The sequence below is a fragment of the Colossoma macropomum genome, unplaced genomic scaffold (genome assembly GCF_904425465.1).
Source record: "Colossoma macropomum unplaced genomic scaffold, Colossoma_macropomum, whole genome shotgun sequence".
Classification (NCBI taxonomy): Eukaryota; Metazoa; Chordata; class Actinopteri; order Characiformes; family Serrasalmidae; genus Colossoma; species Colossoma macropomum.
The window spans coordinates 30,186,452-30,202,506 of NW_023494794.1; the positions used below are offsets into that span (position 1 = coordinate 30,186,452).

General features: G+C 41.9%; 1 protein-coding gene across 1 annotated transcript; it reads right to left on the bottom strand.

Annotated features, from left to right (window-relative positions):
- Positions 1-622: 622 nt before the first annotated feature.
- On the bottom strand, positions 623-15,609 carry LOC118814922 (eukaryotic initiation factor 4A-I). The gene is made up of 11 exons (XM_036580810.1): positions 15,530-15,609; positions 14,327-14,381; positions 13,912-14,044; positions 13,247-13,386; positions 12,287-12,455; positions 10,268-10,377; positions 9,346-9,489; positions 6,681-6,818; positions 5,009-5,098; positions 2,410-2,489; positions 623-2,190 (listed from the first exon to the last, which is right to left on the bottom strand). The coding sequence occupies exons 1-11, from the start codon at positions 15,550-15,552 to the stop codon at positions 2,046-2,048; spliced, it is 1,227 nt and encodes a 408-aa protein (XP_036436703.1). The 5' UTR covers positions 15,553-15,609; the 3' UTR covers positions 623-2,045.
- Between the last annotated feature and the right edge of the window lie 446 nt (positions 15,610-16,055).

The window sequence follows — 16,055 nt, forward strand, 5'->3', positions numbered from 1 at the left end:
GCTGAAAAGTGAGTCATCACTTTATAGGTCATCAAATTTAGCATTAAGGTCACATGGCAGCACTGATTTAACAGGAAATTGATTTTACCGTCAATAAACATGAACCTCATCAATAATCACATTAAACCAATGTTCATCCACACACTTTAAAAAAAGATGCTCCAAGGGTTCTTAAGACAACAGCTCTATTTAGAACCCTGCGTTCTCTGCATGGTGAAATGGTTCTTCAGATTGATGGAGAATGCACTGCATATGGTTCTATATAGAACCTTCTTGAGAAGGGTTCTTCTATGGTTACTATGTCCAGCTTGTCACAACAGCAGGACCCTTTTTGGTGTCATATAGAACCATATACAACACATTCTCCATCAATCTGAAGAACCTTTTCACCATGCAGAGAACCATTTAAGCATGCAAATGGCTCTATGGTTCTAAATAGAACCACTGCCTTTACTAAAGACCCCTTGGAGAACCATCTTTAAGAGTGCACACCAGATTTTATCATTTTGGACCAATCAGAAAAAGATCTGAAGCATTCCTTAACATGCTAAACTCTATTACACATGATTTACTTCATATATTAACCACTTAAAAATAAAACTAATAAAGAAACACAAACCGGTTATGATTCAGTTCTGAGCTTTATTAAAGTCACCACCGCCCCCGTATGGAAAACGTACATGTATAAAAGAATAATAAATAGCTTCTGTTGCTGTATGAACACACATTTTGCACCCAAAGCAGACCTCCTAACACCAGAGGGCAGTAGTGTTCACCTCAGCATTATCAACACCGAAGGCTTGTCTTTACTGCAGCGTTCGATTACTGATTATCGCATTTCAGTCAAATTGATCGGACAGTTTTGGCTCATTGTTACAGTACACGCTAAAACTTTGACCTCAGCAATAATTTTATTTTAAAATGTATTTATTGTTACATGTTGACCATTCAGTGCATCCGTAACACGAAACAGCGCTTCAAGTTCGAGGAACAGTCCATCCAAAAGCTAGCGTGGCTAACAATGGAAAACAAACCGCTACAGTTAGCGTTAGCACCTGCTAACGGAAGAGTCCATTCACTGTGAGCCACGTTAGCATATTTGGTTAAGCTACTCCTTTAAATGCACTTGCAGAGGCAATGGAACATGTAGTCCAATCGCCACAAAAAAACTACAACTCCCATCAGCAGGTCGGATTAGATGAGAGCGCTAACGCTAATGCTAGCCTGAGAAGAGGGTGGCCGAGTTATTAAAGGAACAGCTCAGTCAAAACAAACGAAGCCACAGCCACCAGGCAGCATTACGCAAGGAACGATGCCAGCTGGTGGCTACTAGACACATCAGCACATCTGAGCCGCTCCTTTACTTAAAGTTTCATCTGACTGCATAAAAGGTGGAAGAATGAAAGGTGGAAAAGAACGTCGAGCGTAGGGTGTGGTGGGGATGGAGGGGTGGGCTATTCGGCAAATCAGGGGTGAGCTGGGTAATGTAAAGCGACAGTTTGGTGAAAAATCAAATGCAGTTTCCTCCATTAGCGCAAACGTAGTTCATCAGCCGTGTTTGGAGTTTGGAGTTCGCTTCTGTAGTTTTAGCGCTGGAGCTACAAGGCTAATGTAGCTAGCAAGCAATGGAAGCTCATACCCCACCGATTAGCATGGCGCTAACTGCATGCCTTAAATCACTTGCCTCAAACACGTTTGTGAAGTTTGACTCCTATGTAAATTTCCCGTTCCACCTTAAATGGTGCAGCAGAACATAACTGCAACGCCATTTAAGGTGGAATGGAAGATTCAAATAAGAACAGCGGTTAGCCTCGCACCTCCGCCGCTAAAACCACGAAATCAAACTTCAGGCACCGTCTCGGCCGATCGACTGCGTTTGAGATAGTCTGGCCAAACTATCACTTAAAGGCTAAAGCTGTCAGGACCTTTCGGACGAGCCTCGTTTTAGGCTTTAATCACCCAGCTTGCGTGAGAAGCCCTGATTTGTGGAATAGCCCTCGGCATGGCGGGGAGGATGGAGACTTTTCTGAGATCTGATTGGCTGTTCAGATGAGGTCGGCCACGTTCATGGGCATTTCCTCGACGGTGGTGTTGTAGAAGGTCTCGATGTCGCGCAGCGTGCGCTTGTCCTCCTCCGTCACCATGTTGATGGCCACGCCCTTCCTGCCGAAACGGCCTCCTCTGCCAATCCTGCCAATCACAGCACAGACATTATGATTGAGGTCACAAAGGTCAACAGGTGGTAGTATACTGACTTGAGGATCATCTTAATAGTACATTATTTTAATAAACGTTTTATTTTATACCAATTTGCCACCAAAATACCATCCTTTAACACCCCAATAGGACCAAGCGGTTAGAACTATTCTCAACTCCATCCTGTTTCTGGGGAACAGCAGACGGTCTTACCTGTGGATGTAGTTCTCTCGGTTGGTCGGCAAGTCGTAGTTGATGACCAGAGATACCTGCTGGACATCAATACCTCTGGCCTGCAGAAGAGATGTTTTAAAGTGTTAGTCACAAACACTACTGTGAAAGACTCACTCAATATATCATTACTGTCGGACCAAAACCTCCTATCTCCATTTTTGTTGTTTTTCAGTTTTAGACAGTTTGAAAATGCTTACCGTCCTTTATATTATGAGTAAATTTCAACATGAATGGCCCCAAAAAAATGGCAAAAAAGACAAGAAAAAAGTCTGGTTAAATTGACTTACATTAAAAGTACAGTATGTTTTTTGCGTCTCCTGCAAAGTTACTATTTCAGAGATACCAGGTTTTGTTCAGACAGCAGTGATATAGTTAAGCCAGGCATACGCTGCGATTATAGCAGTCACAACCAGCGCTCCTACACGGAGGCAAAAAAGTCAACATTTGTGGTACCGGCGTCCGTATATGCCGACTTTGCGTCGTTTGAGTTATAAATACAGTGATCTGTAGTTTCAGTGCACATTGTGCCACAAGTTAGCAAAGCTGCTGTAGTGGTTTGTCAATGCCCGAGTCTCGAACGGCCCCTCCTTGGCTTCTACACCACAATAGTGCAGCGTTTGTCCAGTACGGACCTGTGCACACTTGGCTGAATCCCAAAAGGCTAACATATGGTGCACTATGTAGGGAGCAGGAAGCCGTCTGAGATTCAGCCAGTGTTTTTGCTCGAGACTGAGGCGCTGCACGTTTTGAACGAAACAGCTTTAGTGTAAATTGCCCAGAGACAGAGCTGACAGTAGTGGCTGTGTTTCACGTGCAGTGTGAGCTCCCATGTTGCGTCACGTCAGTCGAACCGAGTGTTTTTGTACAGTGAGAGTATATAAAGCGCAGGCTGTACGCGATGGCCGATTCAATACAGTGTCTGTCGGCTTTAGGGCTGCAATTACTAAATATTAAATTCTGAATATTCTTGCATATATAACTAAGGAAAGCTAAGATTTTAAATAATTAAGGTTGAATGGATAATCAAATTTTATTATTACCTGTTAGTGAAACTTCACATACAAGGTTATGAAAAACAGCACTAATAAACAACTATGGCTGTTAATTGACATGAAATGCTATTCCAGGGGTTTCTGCCCAATCTGGCAACCTTAAGCAGGCTGCTGAGACAGTTGTGAATGGTGCAGGAGAACAGAGGGAACATCGCCTTAACCACGGCGTCTTAAATATGGCTTTTTGGTCAGTGAGCGAGGTTCAGACCATGTTTTAGATTCTAGTTTTATGATGCTCAAAAACAGTTTCATATGCGCTAAATTCAGTTCTTTCTGCTCCAGACGGACGACTCGCTGACCAGCTCGCTTCCGTTTATTCTCAGAAAGAAACGCAGTGGAGAGCAGGGAGTGCGCAATCCAGATCAGCAGGAAAAGATGGACTGAACTGGCGATTAAAACCAACATTACTGCACAAATTTGGCTTCTATTCAAAATATCTGCTCCACCTTTAATGACACAGGTGGCAGGACAGAACTGCTGCACTTAAGGTGGAAAGGAAGATTTGAATAGGAGACCCAACTTCAGCTTCGTCTTTATAGCATCAACAGAGCTCTCGACAGCCTGACCTCTGACTTCTGAGATCACTACTCCTACAGAAAAGCACTGCTTGACCATCAGCAGGCAGATTATCTCACTCTCATCAGATGTGCTGCTACTGCACAGGACCGCAGACTCACTGTATTGACCCGTGATAAACAGACGCAGTTAAGCAAAAAACCTCATTAATCATTGCAGCCCTACATTCAATACTAACTCATCCCTGCAGGAGTCATTTCCTTAAAAATGTTACTTTTTCTAGCCCACAATTCATACAAAAACACATTCACAAAGCCTGACTGACCCTTCAGAACAGTGTGTGTTGGCTGTGTGTTAGTTGTGGAGAGGGAGAAGAAGCCCAGCCACAGCGGAGAACAGCCCCTCACTCTACCAGACACTGCTACTCCTCTAAAGCACTAGGGGGTGCTAAAGAGACATGGAGCTCTGGAGACTTAGACTACATTAGTGATGTTTGTGAACGCTTCTTTTCGTTCAGGTGGACACTGAACAGACGAGCACTCACTTTCCCTCTGAGCTCAACCTACAATCAGGGTTTATGTACCATCATTTATTTCTGCATAATCATTTTCCAGCCTCTCTCCGTCCCTTACAGTTACAGACTTGTTACTGCATCTTTAAGACTGATATGTAAATGAACTCTGTTCTGATTGGCTGTACAGTATTGTGCCTCGCTAAGAAAGCAGTCTGGGCTAAAACTCCCCTTATAACTTCAACATGAATAGGTGGGGCTAAACTGCCGCAGGCTGAGTGGGCGGGGCTAAACTGCCGCAGGCTGAGTGGGCGGGGCTAAACAGCTGAATCTCGTAAAAGTAGTGCATTTGAAGCTGGTTTTGCAGTTTAGTTTGATTATATTGTCTTTACACATTTCTGAATACAGCACAGCACAAACGTCTGCGCTGCTCAAAGTTCGTGAGGTTTTTGATCTAAAAGTCTGGAGTATATCGGAGTATTGGAGTACATTCACTCACCAGCAGGTCGGTGGTAATGAGGACTCTGCTGGATCCAGAGCGGAATTCCCTCATGATCACATCACGATCCTTTTGGTCCATATCACCATGCTGAGAGAGACAAGAGCAACGAAGAGGGAGAGATAACAGACAGAAAACAGAAAATGAAAAAATAGGGAGAGCGAGAGAGTGTAAGAGAGAGAGCAACAGAAGAGAGAAGACAGTGAGAAAGTGAGACAAAAATGAGAATAAAAAGTGAGAACAGAGTAAGAGAAACAGCATGAGAGGAGAGAAATTAGAGGACAAGAACAGAGCAACCGATTAGAGAGAACAGAAGAGAGAAAATAGGGAAAGAAAGAGCAGAGATGGAGCAAGACGACAGAGCAAGAATAAAGAGAGCGAGAAACAGTGTAGAAGACAGTGAGAAAAGAGAATTGAGAGAGAAAACGTATGAGACAAACAGATGGTGAGAACAGGGAGTGAGAACAGGGAGTGAGAACAGGGAGTGAGAACAGAGAAGAGGGAAATTAATCAGTGTCTCATAATTCACTGCACTGAACAATAAACATACAATACATTCAGAACACACTGAGTGTGTGTTGGCTGTGTGTTAGTTGTGGAGAGGGAGAAGAAGCCCAGCCACAGTGGAGAACAGCCCCTCACTCTACCAGACACTGCTACTCCTCTAAAGCACTAGGGGGTGCTAAAGAGACATGGAGCTCTGGAGTCCTACACTACATTAGTATGGCTGTGTTCAGACAGCGGAACGTTTGCTGCAAAAAATCCAGGACTGTCCTGAATACCAGTTTTTGGGATCCAGAGGGTTTTTTTGGGAGCCTAAAGAGATGAATGTTTATGTTGGGCTGTTTTCAGTTCAAACCTACAAGGACTTTGACGAAGAGCCTCAATGTGGGGGAAGTGGTGGGTTTTCGGAAGTAGGAAAAAAGAGGAAATAAAGCAATCCGCCGCAGAACGAGCGAACCAAGTCCTTTGCTTGGTGGAACTCAAAGGTGCCATTAGCAGACCAGCTACAGCAAATGGAGTTCAGCGAGCGTAAAGGTGCGTTCACTCACTGCTTTATACAGTGGCAGGTACTTAAATACTCCAGTGCTCAGCCCTCCCATCAGATCTCAATCATCCCAAACACAATGTGGTCCTGATGTTTTAACTGTTTAGTGCAGAGCTCAAGAAAAATGAGTCTCTGCTCAAATAAAATCAACAGGATTCAAAAGAAAATATCCAGCAGTGCTACATTAAAAAAAAATCAAAAACTGAACAGTGATTATTAAATATTTGGCACTAAATCCGGTTAAACAGGACTAATTCTTTTATAATGAAACGTTCAGTGTCTACAAGCACTGATATACACTATAGGCTCAGAAAAGCATACTGTATTGTAATTTATCAGTTTAGTTTATTTTCCAAGCTGAGCATGCTCCCAGACAGGAAGCTTCACCACAAGGAGGACCAGCCCACGCACCCAGAGAGAGGGACAGTTATGAACTCCTGCTTACGGATGGCTGTGGCATCGCTGAGGATCAGAACTCATGATCTCCTGGTGGTGCCAACATATTCAATACTGCCGCACCAATCAGAGGCCCCAGCTTTCTCCTCACCAGAGCCGGAACCGCAGAGCCTCATCACAGCAAATCAGACCGTAGTTTACCGAGAGTTTGTGTTCTTGCGTTCTCACCAGAGCAGAGACGGTGAAGTCTCTGGCGTGCATCTTCTCAGTGAGCCAGTCCACCTTTCGGCGAGTATTGATGAAAATCACAGCCTGGGTGATGGTCAGAGTCTCGTACAGGTCACAGAGAGTGTCCAGCTTCCACTCCTAACACACAATCAAAAGGGACAATCAGGAGAGGAAAACGTGCACAATTAATGATATACAGCAAAAACTGAACAGTGAGAAGACGACCAATAGAGCTGTAACGATCGCCTCAGTTTATCACTCTGAACATTAAAACATTAAAAACTTCAACTGTGACAGGAAATTGATCAGTAATCAACTGCAAATACTGAACACTATGAATAAATTTGTAATAAAATTTCTTAAAGCCTGAATCCCCGTTTCAAACAGCCAACTCGAAGTGATCAGCATATCAAACTGAATTGTTCTTTAACGAAACCTGGGCTGCGTTCAGCCCCAACAAAACGTGGCAAAATGTTTATTTAAATGGAAACAGTGGTGCATTGAACGTTACACAGGTGTTGCAACTACGGCAACTGAGAATGTCCTTCTTAGCGTCCTTCTATGTCAGAGGTCACTAACAGGCGGACCGTGGTCCGAGTCCAGATACAGACGCTGCCCTATGCAGACCTGGACCTATAACCGATAAACTATGGAGAATTAAATTTTGATGGGGTGGTCCTATTTTAACCTGCGTTACTTTTCTAGTCATTACGGTACCGGGTTAGCGACCCGCGAAACTCAGACCAATCGCATGTGTTTTAAATCACGTGATGCTGCTCAGCCAATCAGATCTGTGCATTACGATGAGCACTGAGACTTGAGCGAGTGACGCACACACAGGGGAGGGACGAGGCGAGACAGCAGTCGAAGAAAGTGAGCCGGATTATTTCACATTGTCTGCTCTAAAATGAAAAAACTGACCAATGTTGTTGAAATACTGAATTGTACTTTGATCTGACATTCAGTTGTTGACTGTATAAGATGTTGATATACCTACTAGGCTACTTCAGTAAACAGTATATGGCACTGAATCATAGTACAAGTTAGACATTATGATGTTCTGGATCTGAGGAAGTTCTCTAACTGCACCTTATTGAATTTTAATTAAAACCTCCTGTTCTAGCACATTCTATTAAAAAAAACTTTACAGTAAAATGTCTACGAGCATCTTCTGTCTTATTACCCCAATTACCTGTCTTATTACCCCACTGATCTGTCTGTTACCTCACTGACCCCTTTCTTTGCCACTATACACCCTTTACCTGCTGCTGCACTCAGCACTTTAGCTCATTCTTTGCACAATGTACGGTTTACAGGTATGACTGGGTGCGTCCGAGTGTGTATGAGAGTGATGGTAGCAATTTCTCTTATTTTATTCACTACATGTAAATCTCTGATTCTGTGAGCTCCTGTAACCAAAACCAAATCCCTTGTGTGTGTAAGCAAACCTGGCCAATAAAGCTTGATTCTGATTAACCTCAAATTAGACTATTATTGATTCGTTTAATCTGAGCTATGATAAAGCACGACTGTGTGACAGATTCCTGTTCGTGTTTTCTTGTTCAAAAAGGCCATTTATAACAAACTGTATAAAAATCTTAATTTTCCACTGTTAGATCAGATTTGCATATCAAATAAACAGCATTCAGAAATCACGCTGTTAAAAGTAAACAGCAGACAGATGCCTTTTGCGTCTATCTGAAAGGGTTAAGTTTGTGAACAGACAAAAAAATTGTTATTACATTATAAAAAGGTGAGTACAGTGAGTTTTTTGACAAGACTTGCCAATATGAACATGCTTAAAGGGTTTAGGAGTGATTATAGTTTAGCTTATTAGTCAGAGAATGCTTTAAAATATTAATGAAAAGTCACAGCATAAAGAAAAAGATCAGTTAAAGCTGTTATGTGACGAACATGAATGTGATTAAGCTGACCGGCTTAATGCCAAACGATGGAGAAGACAAGATCAGAGTAAACAAAAATGGGTTCACATGTAAGAGAGATACATACATACAGTACTGAACAGCCTCAGAGATGCAAAGAGACAGATTAAAACTAAATACAGGCATTAAATTTGTAAGATCACTATTTATTATTGTTTATTTGTATTTATTCTGATGATGGTGTAAACAATCACGGCCGAGACAGTCTCATCATTTCAGATGGAACCAAACGTCTGTACAGATCTGTACTGGTGTTACACAGCGAGTGTGTGTTGGCTGTGTGTTAGTTGTGGAGAGGGAGAAGAAGCCCAGCCACAGTGGAGAACAGCCCCTCACTCTACCAGACACTGCTACTCCTCTAAAGCACTAGAGGGTGCTAAAGAGACATGGAGCTCTGGAGTCCTACACTACATTAGTACAGATGCGTTCAGACAGCATATATTAACCCATTCATTTTGGACTCAGTAGTGTTTAAGAAACCCACAAGTGGTAATTCTCTCCAGGTGCCATTAGTTATTTATCATATTTCACATTTACCAGTCTATTCCAGGGACTGTAAGTGCTCTATAAATGTCTTAATGGTGCAGGAGCAGCGTATTTATCTGATCTTAATTATAACAAGCTGTATTAAACTCATTACTGCAGCAGAAGGAGCCGATTTAATCCCCACCGTCTCCAAACAGCTACGCTAACGTTGCCCTTGTACGTCTAATTGTTCTGACCTCTTTCTCCACGTTGATGTAGAACTGACGAATTCCCTCCAAGGTCAGCTCATCTTTCTTCACCAAGATTCGCACCGGCTCACGCATGAACTTAGTGGTGACCTCCAGAACCTCCACAGGCATGGTAGCAGACAGCAGCACTACCTACAGACCAGGGGACAGAAATATAATAAAATCTTTCCATCCGACACCCAAACTTCACTGAAACAGAGAAACACGATGAAAAAGCCCAATACACGTTCAAATAACTTAAAATGACAGACATTCAGACTGATCAACCCTCTGAGGTCTGAGGGTGTGTTCTAGATTTGTTCATCTCTTCTTAAATTCTCCTCTAAAGGCTCTTCATATATCATGATCCTCATATGTTTCATATCTAAATGCTCCGTTATCTTCATCACTACTTTCCAAACCCACTGCAGCAGCTTCAGCAGCTGTAAACTCTCTGCACGCCGTTTCACGAGTCTCCGATGTGGACTGAATGAAGAATGAAGGGTTTCCGGCGTGATGGTCAGTGCTTAGTGATTTCCTGAGTGTCCACTGGTCAGTGGTCAATAAGCAGCTATCACAACCTCAAACAGGTGATACTGAAGTCCAGAGAGGCCATGAGGTAGTTACCATTTTGTGGATTGTTATCTTGAGATCACAACTATCTTGTGACCATGACTTAATTATCTCATGATCGAGATGTTTTCTTGAGATCTTGTCATCAACATAGTTATCTTGAGATCACGACTAAATTATCTTGTGAGCTTGAATAAAAGCTTTGTTGAGATCACAACACACTTGAGTCATGATCAAGACAGCAATCCAGAAAAGTACAGCCCCAGCTCACGGCCTCTCCAGACGTCTGTATGCTGCGGTGCAGCTGTGCATAACATTCACAAACACAGAACAGCCTGAGAGCCGGTCCTGTTCTGACCTGTGTGCTGCTGGGAAGCTTCTGGAAAATCTCGTAGATCTGGTCCTTAAAACCTCGACTCAGCATCTCGTCAGCCTCATCAAGCACAAACATTTTAATGTTCTTGGAAGCTGTGAAACAGAAAAAGGCAGGTTTTATCAACAGAGAGAACAAAGGCTCCTGCAAACGTACGAGCAGTTAACACCATTCACACCATTAACAATCACTGCAGCAATTAGTCAACAAATCAGTTATATGGAACAGCCGATGCATCATATACAGATGTCTTTACAGTGGTGGTGATAGGAACCAGGGGTCGCCATGACTACAACACAAATAGACATTTTAATTACTATCCAGAACCACCAGTGAACCTACACGAGTCTTCTGAGTTTATATGGAATGTTGATGATGGAAAATAGTGGAAAATCTGAAATAATAAGTTTTCTTTGGGGACTATTTTGCCTCACAGCGCCCTGCATGTATCCCTCCACCATGAATGGAGTTTAAGTTCTCTAAACTATCATAAAACAGTGTCTCAGTCATCAGGCAGTGAATTCATAACCATTTCATGTAGGAACTTTCTGTGAGGGAGCTTTTAGAGGTGGACGTCTGGTTCCTATCACCACCACTGTGAACAGTTCTGACTCGGTAAGTTTCTCTAGAACAGAGCATTTCACACCAAACCACTCTGAACCGCTCTGTTCACATCTTAACCAGTTAATTATAAAAGAAAATTTAGAAAATTGGTTGAATTCCCCTTCAAGGGGTCCATATAATGGAAAATATTTCTCATTTTCATAACAGAGCTCATGTCCATATATCAGCCTTACAGGCACAGCAACAAGAACATCCTGTTCAATTGTGAGGGATGTCCAGAGTGAAAATGGTCATGCAAAAAATTAGACTATTTTTGGTGCATAAAACCATAAAAATGCTATAAGTGAACTTCATACTGTCTGCTATACAGACAGAACTCTGAATGACCGTAATGATAAAGGAACTGAAGAACAGCCGAAACTAATTACAGGTACAGATTAGATGCAGTTCGAGTGTCGATATGCATCAAATATTAAGGAGGCGGGGTCTATATATCACCGAAAGGGTTCTACTGTTACAAGCTTGGTATTTTTATAATAGCAGAGCCCCTTTCTAGAAAGGTTCTATAAAGAACCATCTACAGCATATTCTCCATCAATCTGAAGAACCGTTTCATGATGCAAAGAACCCTGTAATCATGTAAAGGGTTTGAGTGCTCATGGTTCTAAATAAAAGCATTTCCTTTACTAAAGAACCCTTGAAGAACCATTTAAGAGAGTATACTGCTTTTGACCTTATGTACTGGATCACTCCAGTGATTACTTATTCCTGTGTTTGTCTAAGAGCTTTTACTGATTTTTTAAAGATTTTCCTGTTAAAAATGACTTTCCTGCAGGTCAGAGTTAATTTATGAGCTTCAGCGTTTGAGTATACATGTCTGAACACAAATTATATTGTTATACAAATTTGTCCTCGTTATGTTTGAAATATTCACATATTGCTCCACTTAGATTTGGCTATTTTGCTAAAAATGAGAGATCAGTGACTGAGGCTCAATATTTAAGTCACTTAATATCTTTATATCATTGTTTCAAAAAAGTGCAGTTTAGCGTTTTATTCCCGTTAAAAAGTCTTGCTGAAATTCTCTTTTCTTCATTTAATTATATGTTGTTAATTAAAGCCAAGTAATCCAAAACTAACAAAGTAACCAGATTATGTTACTTTAATATAGAAATCCTTTGTATTAGGTTACAATTAGTGCAGTTTGTGTTTGGTTCGTTATTCCTGCTGAAAAGTCCTGTGGACTTTTTTTCCCTCTCTTAGTGTAATTATACATCTTCAATTAGACAAGTAATCCAAAAGTAATGATCAGATTACACTACTTTAAGGCCGTAATTCTTTGGATTAGGTCACAATTACATTTTTCCCCGGGTACTCTGATCTGTAACGGGGTTCATTTTTACAGTAACCCTCCCGACCCTGTAAGGAAAGCATACGTACAGAGGAATTTGCGGCTCAGCATGTCAAAGACGCGGCCTGGCGTTCCCACGACGATATGCGGAGCCTCCGCCTGCAGCTTTGCCACCTCGTTACGCACGTTAGTGCCACCAATACATGCGTGGCAGGTAGCGCCCATATAATCTCCGAGAGCCATCACCACCTTCTGGATCTGCACACAAACACAGAACAGCTTTAAAAGGAAGCAGAGTTCATCCCTACAGCATAATGCATACAGGCTTATTAATAAGAACATTCAAAACAACAGCTGACACTTAGGGCTGAAAGATTAATCGTTTCATACTGAAATCGCAATTTAAGAGCGACAACCACGTCTTAAATTTTAAGAGGAGAAATTTAACCTAATAACACAGCTTGTGAACTGCTTGGAGAGCTAGATCAATTAGAGGCAACCAAACTTCCCTGTGTTACTGGCTGGCTGACACTACATTCAGGGGTCGAGCCTCAAGCCAGAAAAAGTGGATATTCGGGTCTTCTTTACCAAAAAAAGCATAACCTTTAACTAACAGAAAATAATCTCAATTTAAATAGCACTTAGTCAGAAAACCGTCATAAGACATCACCAAAGCAGCAATGTATTGTCAGGTAATAAGGTTTTATATCAAGCTGCTTTGGACCATTTCTTGGCAACATAAAGGACAGCTGGCATTTTTAAATTATGAAAAATAAATAAACGAATTGATGACAAAGAAAATGGATACATGGGGTCAATTTATTTAAAAGCCTAAAATATTTGAAAAAGCCAATGTAAAGATAGTTATGCTTAGCTTTAAGATGTCAGCTCCATAAATCTACGGTGACTATTTTTAATCATCATGAACAAAGATGCAATATGCAAATGAGCCCTCTAACCAATGCTGAACCCTACAAGAAGCTACACTGTGTGAACTCATCTGCCTCCCACTCCTCTCCTCCCCCCCAGGTCCAGACACAGTGATTGACCTGCTGGGCAAGTTCACGGGTGGGGGCCAGAACCAGCGCCTGTGTGGCCCTCAGCTCCGGGTCCAGCTGCTGCAGGATGGAAATGGCAAAGGTGGCAGTTTTACCTGTACCAGACTGGGCCTGCGCAATCACATCATAACCTGACAACACAAGCACAGACAATAAGCATAGTTACAATAACACAACAGTAATAATAACAATAACACCAACAATAATAATAATAATATCTATTCAAATACACACTAAAATATGTGCAAGATGCAAATAAAGCAATAACCTACACAAAGCAGATTTTCTGCACTACACAAGTTGTTTATACATTAAATTAGTACATAACTGTACTAGTCATATTCATTTATATAGGACTTTCATGCATTAAAAATGCAGCTCAAAGTGCTTCACAATACAAAGTAAAAACAGAAAAACAAAACGGCAGAAAAGGGGATATATTAGTAACAATTACAATTAAAGCATAATTATAAATAAAAATACAATACAAATGAAACTAACAAGAAAGTAAAAGTAATAGTAATATTACAAATTACAGATTATGACCAAGACGTGAAGCGGCTGCAGTAAAGCTGCCGTCAAACTAAACAAATCTGTCCTGAGGCGCATGTGAAGCGCTTTTCACAGCTGTAACATCTGTACTGATGTGCTCTTACCCTTGATACAAGGGAGGATGGCCCTCTGCTGGATGGCGGAAGGCTTCTCGAAACCATAAGCGTAGATTCCCCTGAGAAGAGCCTCGCACAGGTTCATATCGTCAAAGGAGTCCACAATCTCGTGCCAGTTACTCTGGATAGACGAATGAAAAGCAACAGAAGAGAAATGAACACTGTTCTACTGAAGAAAGATGTACATTTACACTTAAGCAGGGAACAAAAGCTCAGTGTTAGAGACTACACCCTGCGCCACGTTAAACAGATGCGACAGCTAAGTGTTAGTGGGTGGTCAGCACAGGGGTCAAGACTTTTCCTGTACAGTCAGCTCCAACAGTAGACACTACAAGCACAACTCAGACCGGAAGAGAATCAGAAGTAATAATAAGTGGTAATAAAGTAATAAATAGCAGCTCACCTCAATGACACCATCTGGCTCCATACCTTCGGGCCCATTGTCCCGCTCTCTGGGTCTGTGCATATAAAACATCAGTTAGTTGCCAATGCATCACAATACACTGATGCTTTTTACACCCCTAAGGGACATTTTCAGACATTTTACTTAGGCCTATGAACAAGAAAAGGGCTCTACTTTGCCAAGCAGGGCTAAAGTATTAATCAGATTAATACTGAAAATGCAGTTTAAGAGTGCAGTTTAAACTATAGCCTATATTATCAACAATATTGCCCTAATGTTGACCTAATACCAGCACTTGAAAAGTGCCTGTAGATGAGTTAGACCAATCAGAGGCAACCAAAACAACCACAACTGGCAGTTCCGGCATGTTCAGCATTCAAGACTAAAGCCTGAAAAAATGGGATGCTGTGGTCCTCTTGGCCAAAATAATTTACAGAACAGCTATTTAAATTGCAGTCAGAATATCGATTAGAAAGAAATCGCAATATTTTTCCCCCCAAAATGGTTCAGCTGTTTCGGAAGCAGCTATTCCCTCATGCAGCCTCTAGAGGCGCTGTCACTTTAAATACTACACTGCCAAATGAAGACTTGACAGTGAGCATTTTTATTTTTTTTTTTTACAGTATTTTGAGTTCACTGTGATTTTAGGCTTTTTAGAGTATTCTTTTTATGGTTTGGAGGTGATAATCAGTAGTTAAGATACAGAGTTTTAGTCGTAGAGTTGAAGCTAACGTTATTTCAGACGCTACTGACGTTTTCACGAGGTGTTCAGCTTCTTTTCCGAACGGTCCCGTTCCACCTTAAATACTGAGGCGCCAGAACGTAACCGCAGCACTATTTAAGGTGGAACGGGACCGTTCGGAAAAGAGGCTGCGAATCAGTTTAATTTGGACTCGTTAGTTATCAGATTAACCACCCGAGAGCGCCTCCGGAGAGGAAATGGCAACACCGACCATTTTATTTGACGTCGGTTCGACAAAATCGGACATATTTGAGAGCTCAGCCGCGTTAGCTTCCCGGCTAACGGCTCTCTTTCTCCTCCCTTTTTCTCCCCGCAACCGCAACCAAACTCCACATTTAACAGCTTACGACAAATATAAAGGAAACAACGAGATAAACCGTCGCTTAATCGACATAAATATCGTGAAGTTATACGTCAAAACCGACAAAGTCCAAAACAAAACGCTCCAGTCGTTCTCCTACCTTTCTTCATAACCTGCCGACATTATGACAAAGGGCGAACTCGCCGCGAAATGGGCTTATATACTCCAACGTCACGTGTAAAACTGTAGCTTCTGATTGGAGCACAGGGCCGGCAATCAAGCTCCACACCGCCCACTCTCGCTTTTCATTGGCCGATGCGCTGTTCAACGGCTAGTCGCCGCCTTAAAGGGCCAGAACAGGGCAAAAAGAGGGTCGGGCCTTTGAAGAAGACCATCTCCCATTGGACAAAAATATGAGCAGACAAAACGTGATTGGATGGTTTCGCCGACGTAGCAGGTGACGTTTTTGGCTCCAAAATGTTAGTAGTCCTTAAAGAGACATTCCACGTGGAACATAATACAAAGAACAAAAAAGTCATGTTTTTCTTCTTTTTTTTTTACAAATGACCCCAACATCAAAATGCCATCAAAACATGTTTGGACTCAGAATGACTAAATAATTTGGAGGGGTGTCCACATACTTTTGGCCATAAAGTGCACATCTGCCTATCTTCTACTTCCACCCA

Coding starts and splice junctions, on each gene's coding strand:
- LOC118814922 (XM_036580810.1), bottom strand. CDS start 15,552: ATGTCGGCAGGTTATGAAGAAAG. Junction 13,387..13,911: donor CATCCTCCCTTGTATCAAGG/GTAAGAGCACAT, acceptor TTGTGTTGTCAG/GTTATGATGTGATTGCGCAG. Junction 5,099..6,680: donor ACTTCACCGTCTCTGCTCTG/GTGAGAACGCAA, acceptor TGTCTCTCTCAG/CATGGTGATATGGACCAAAA.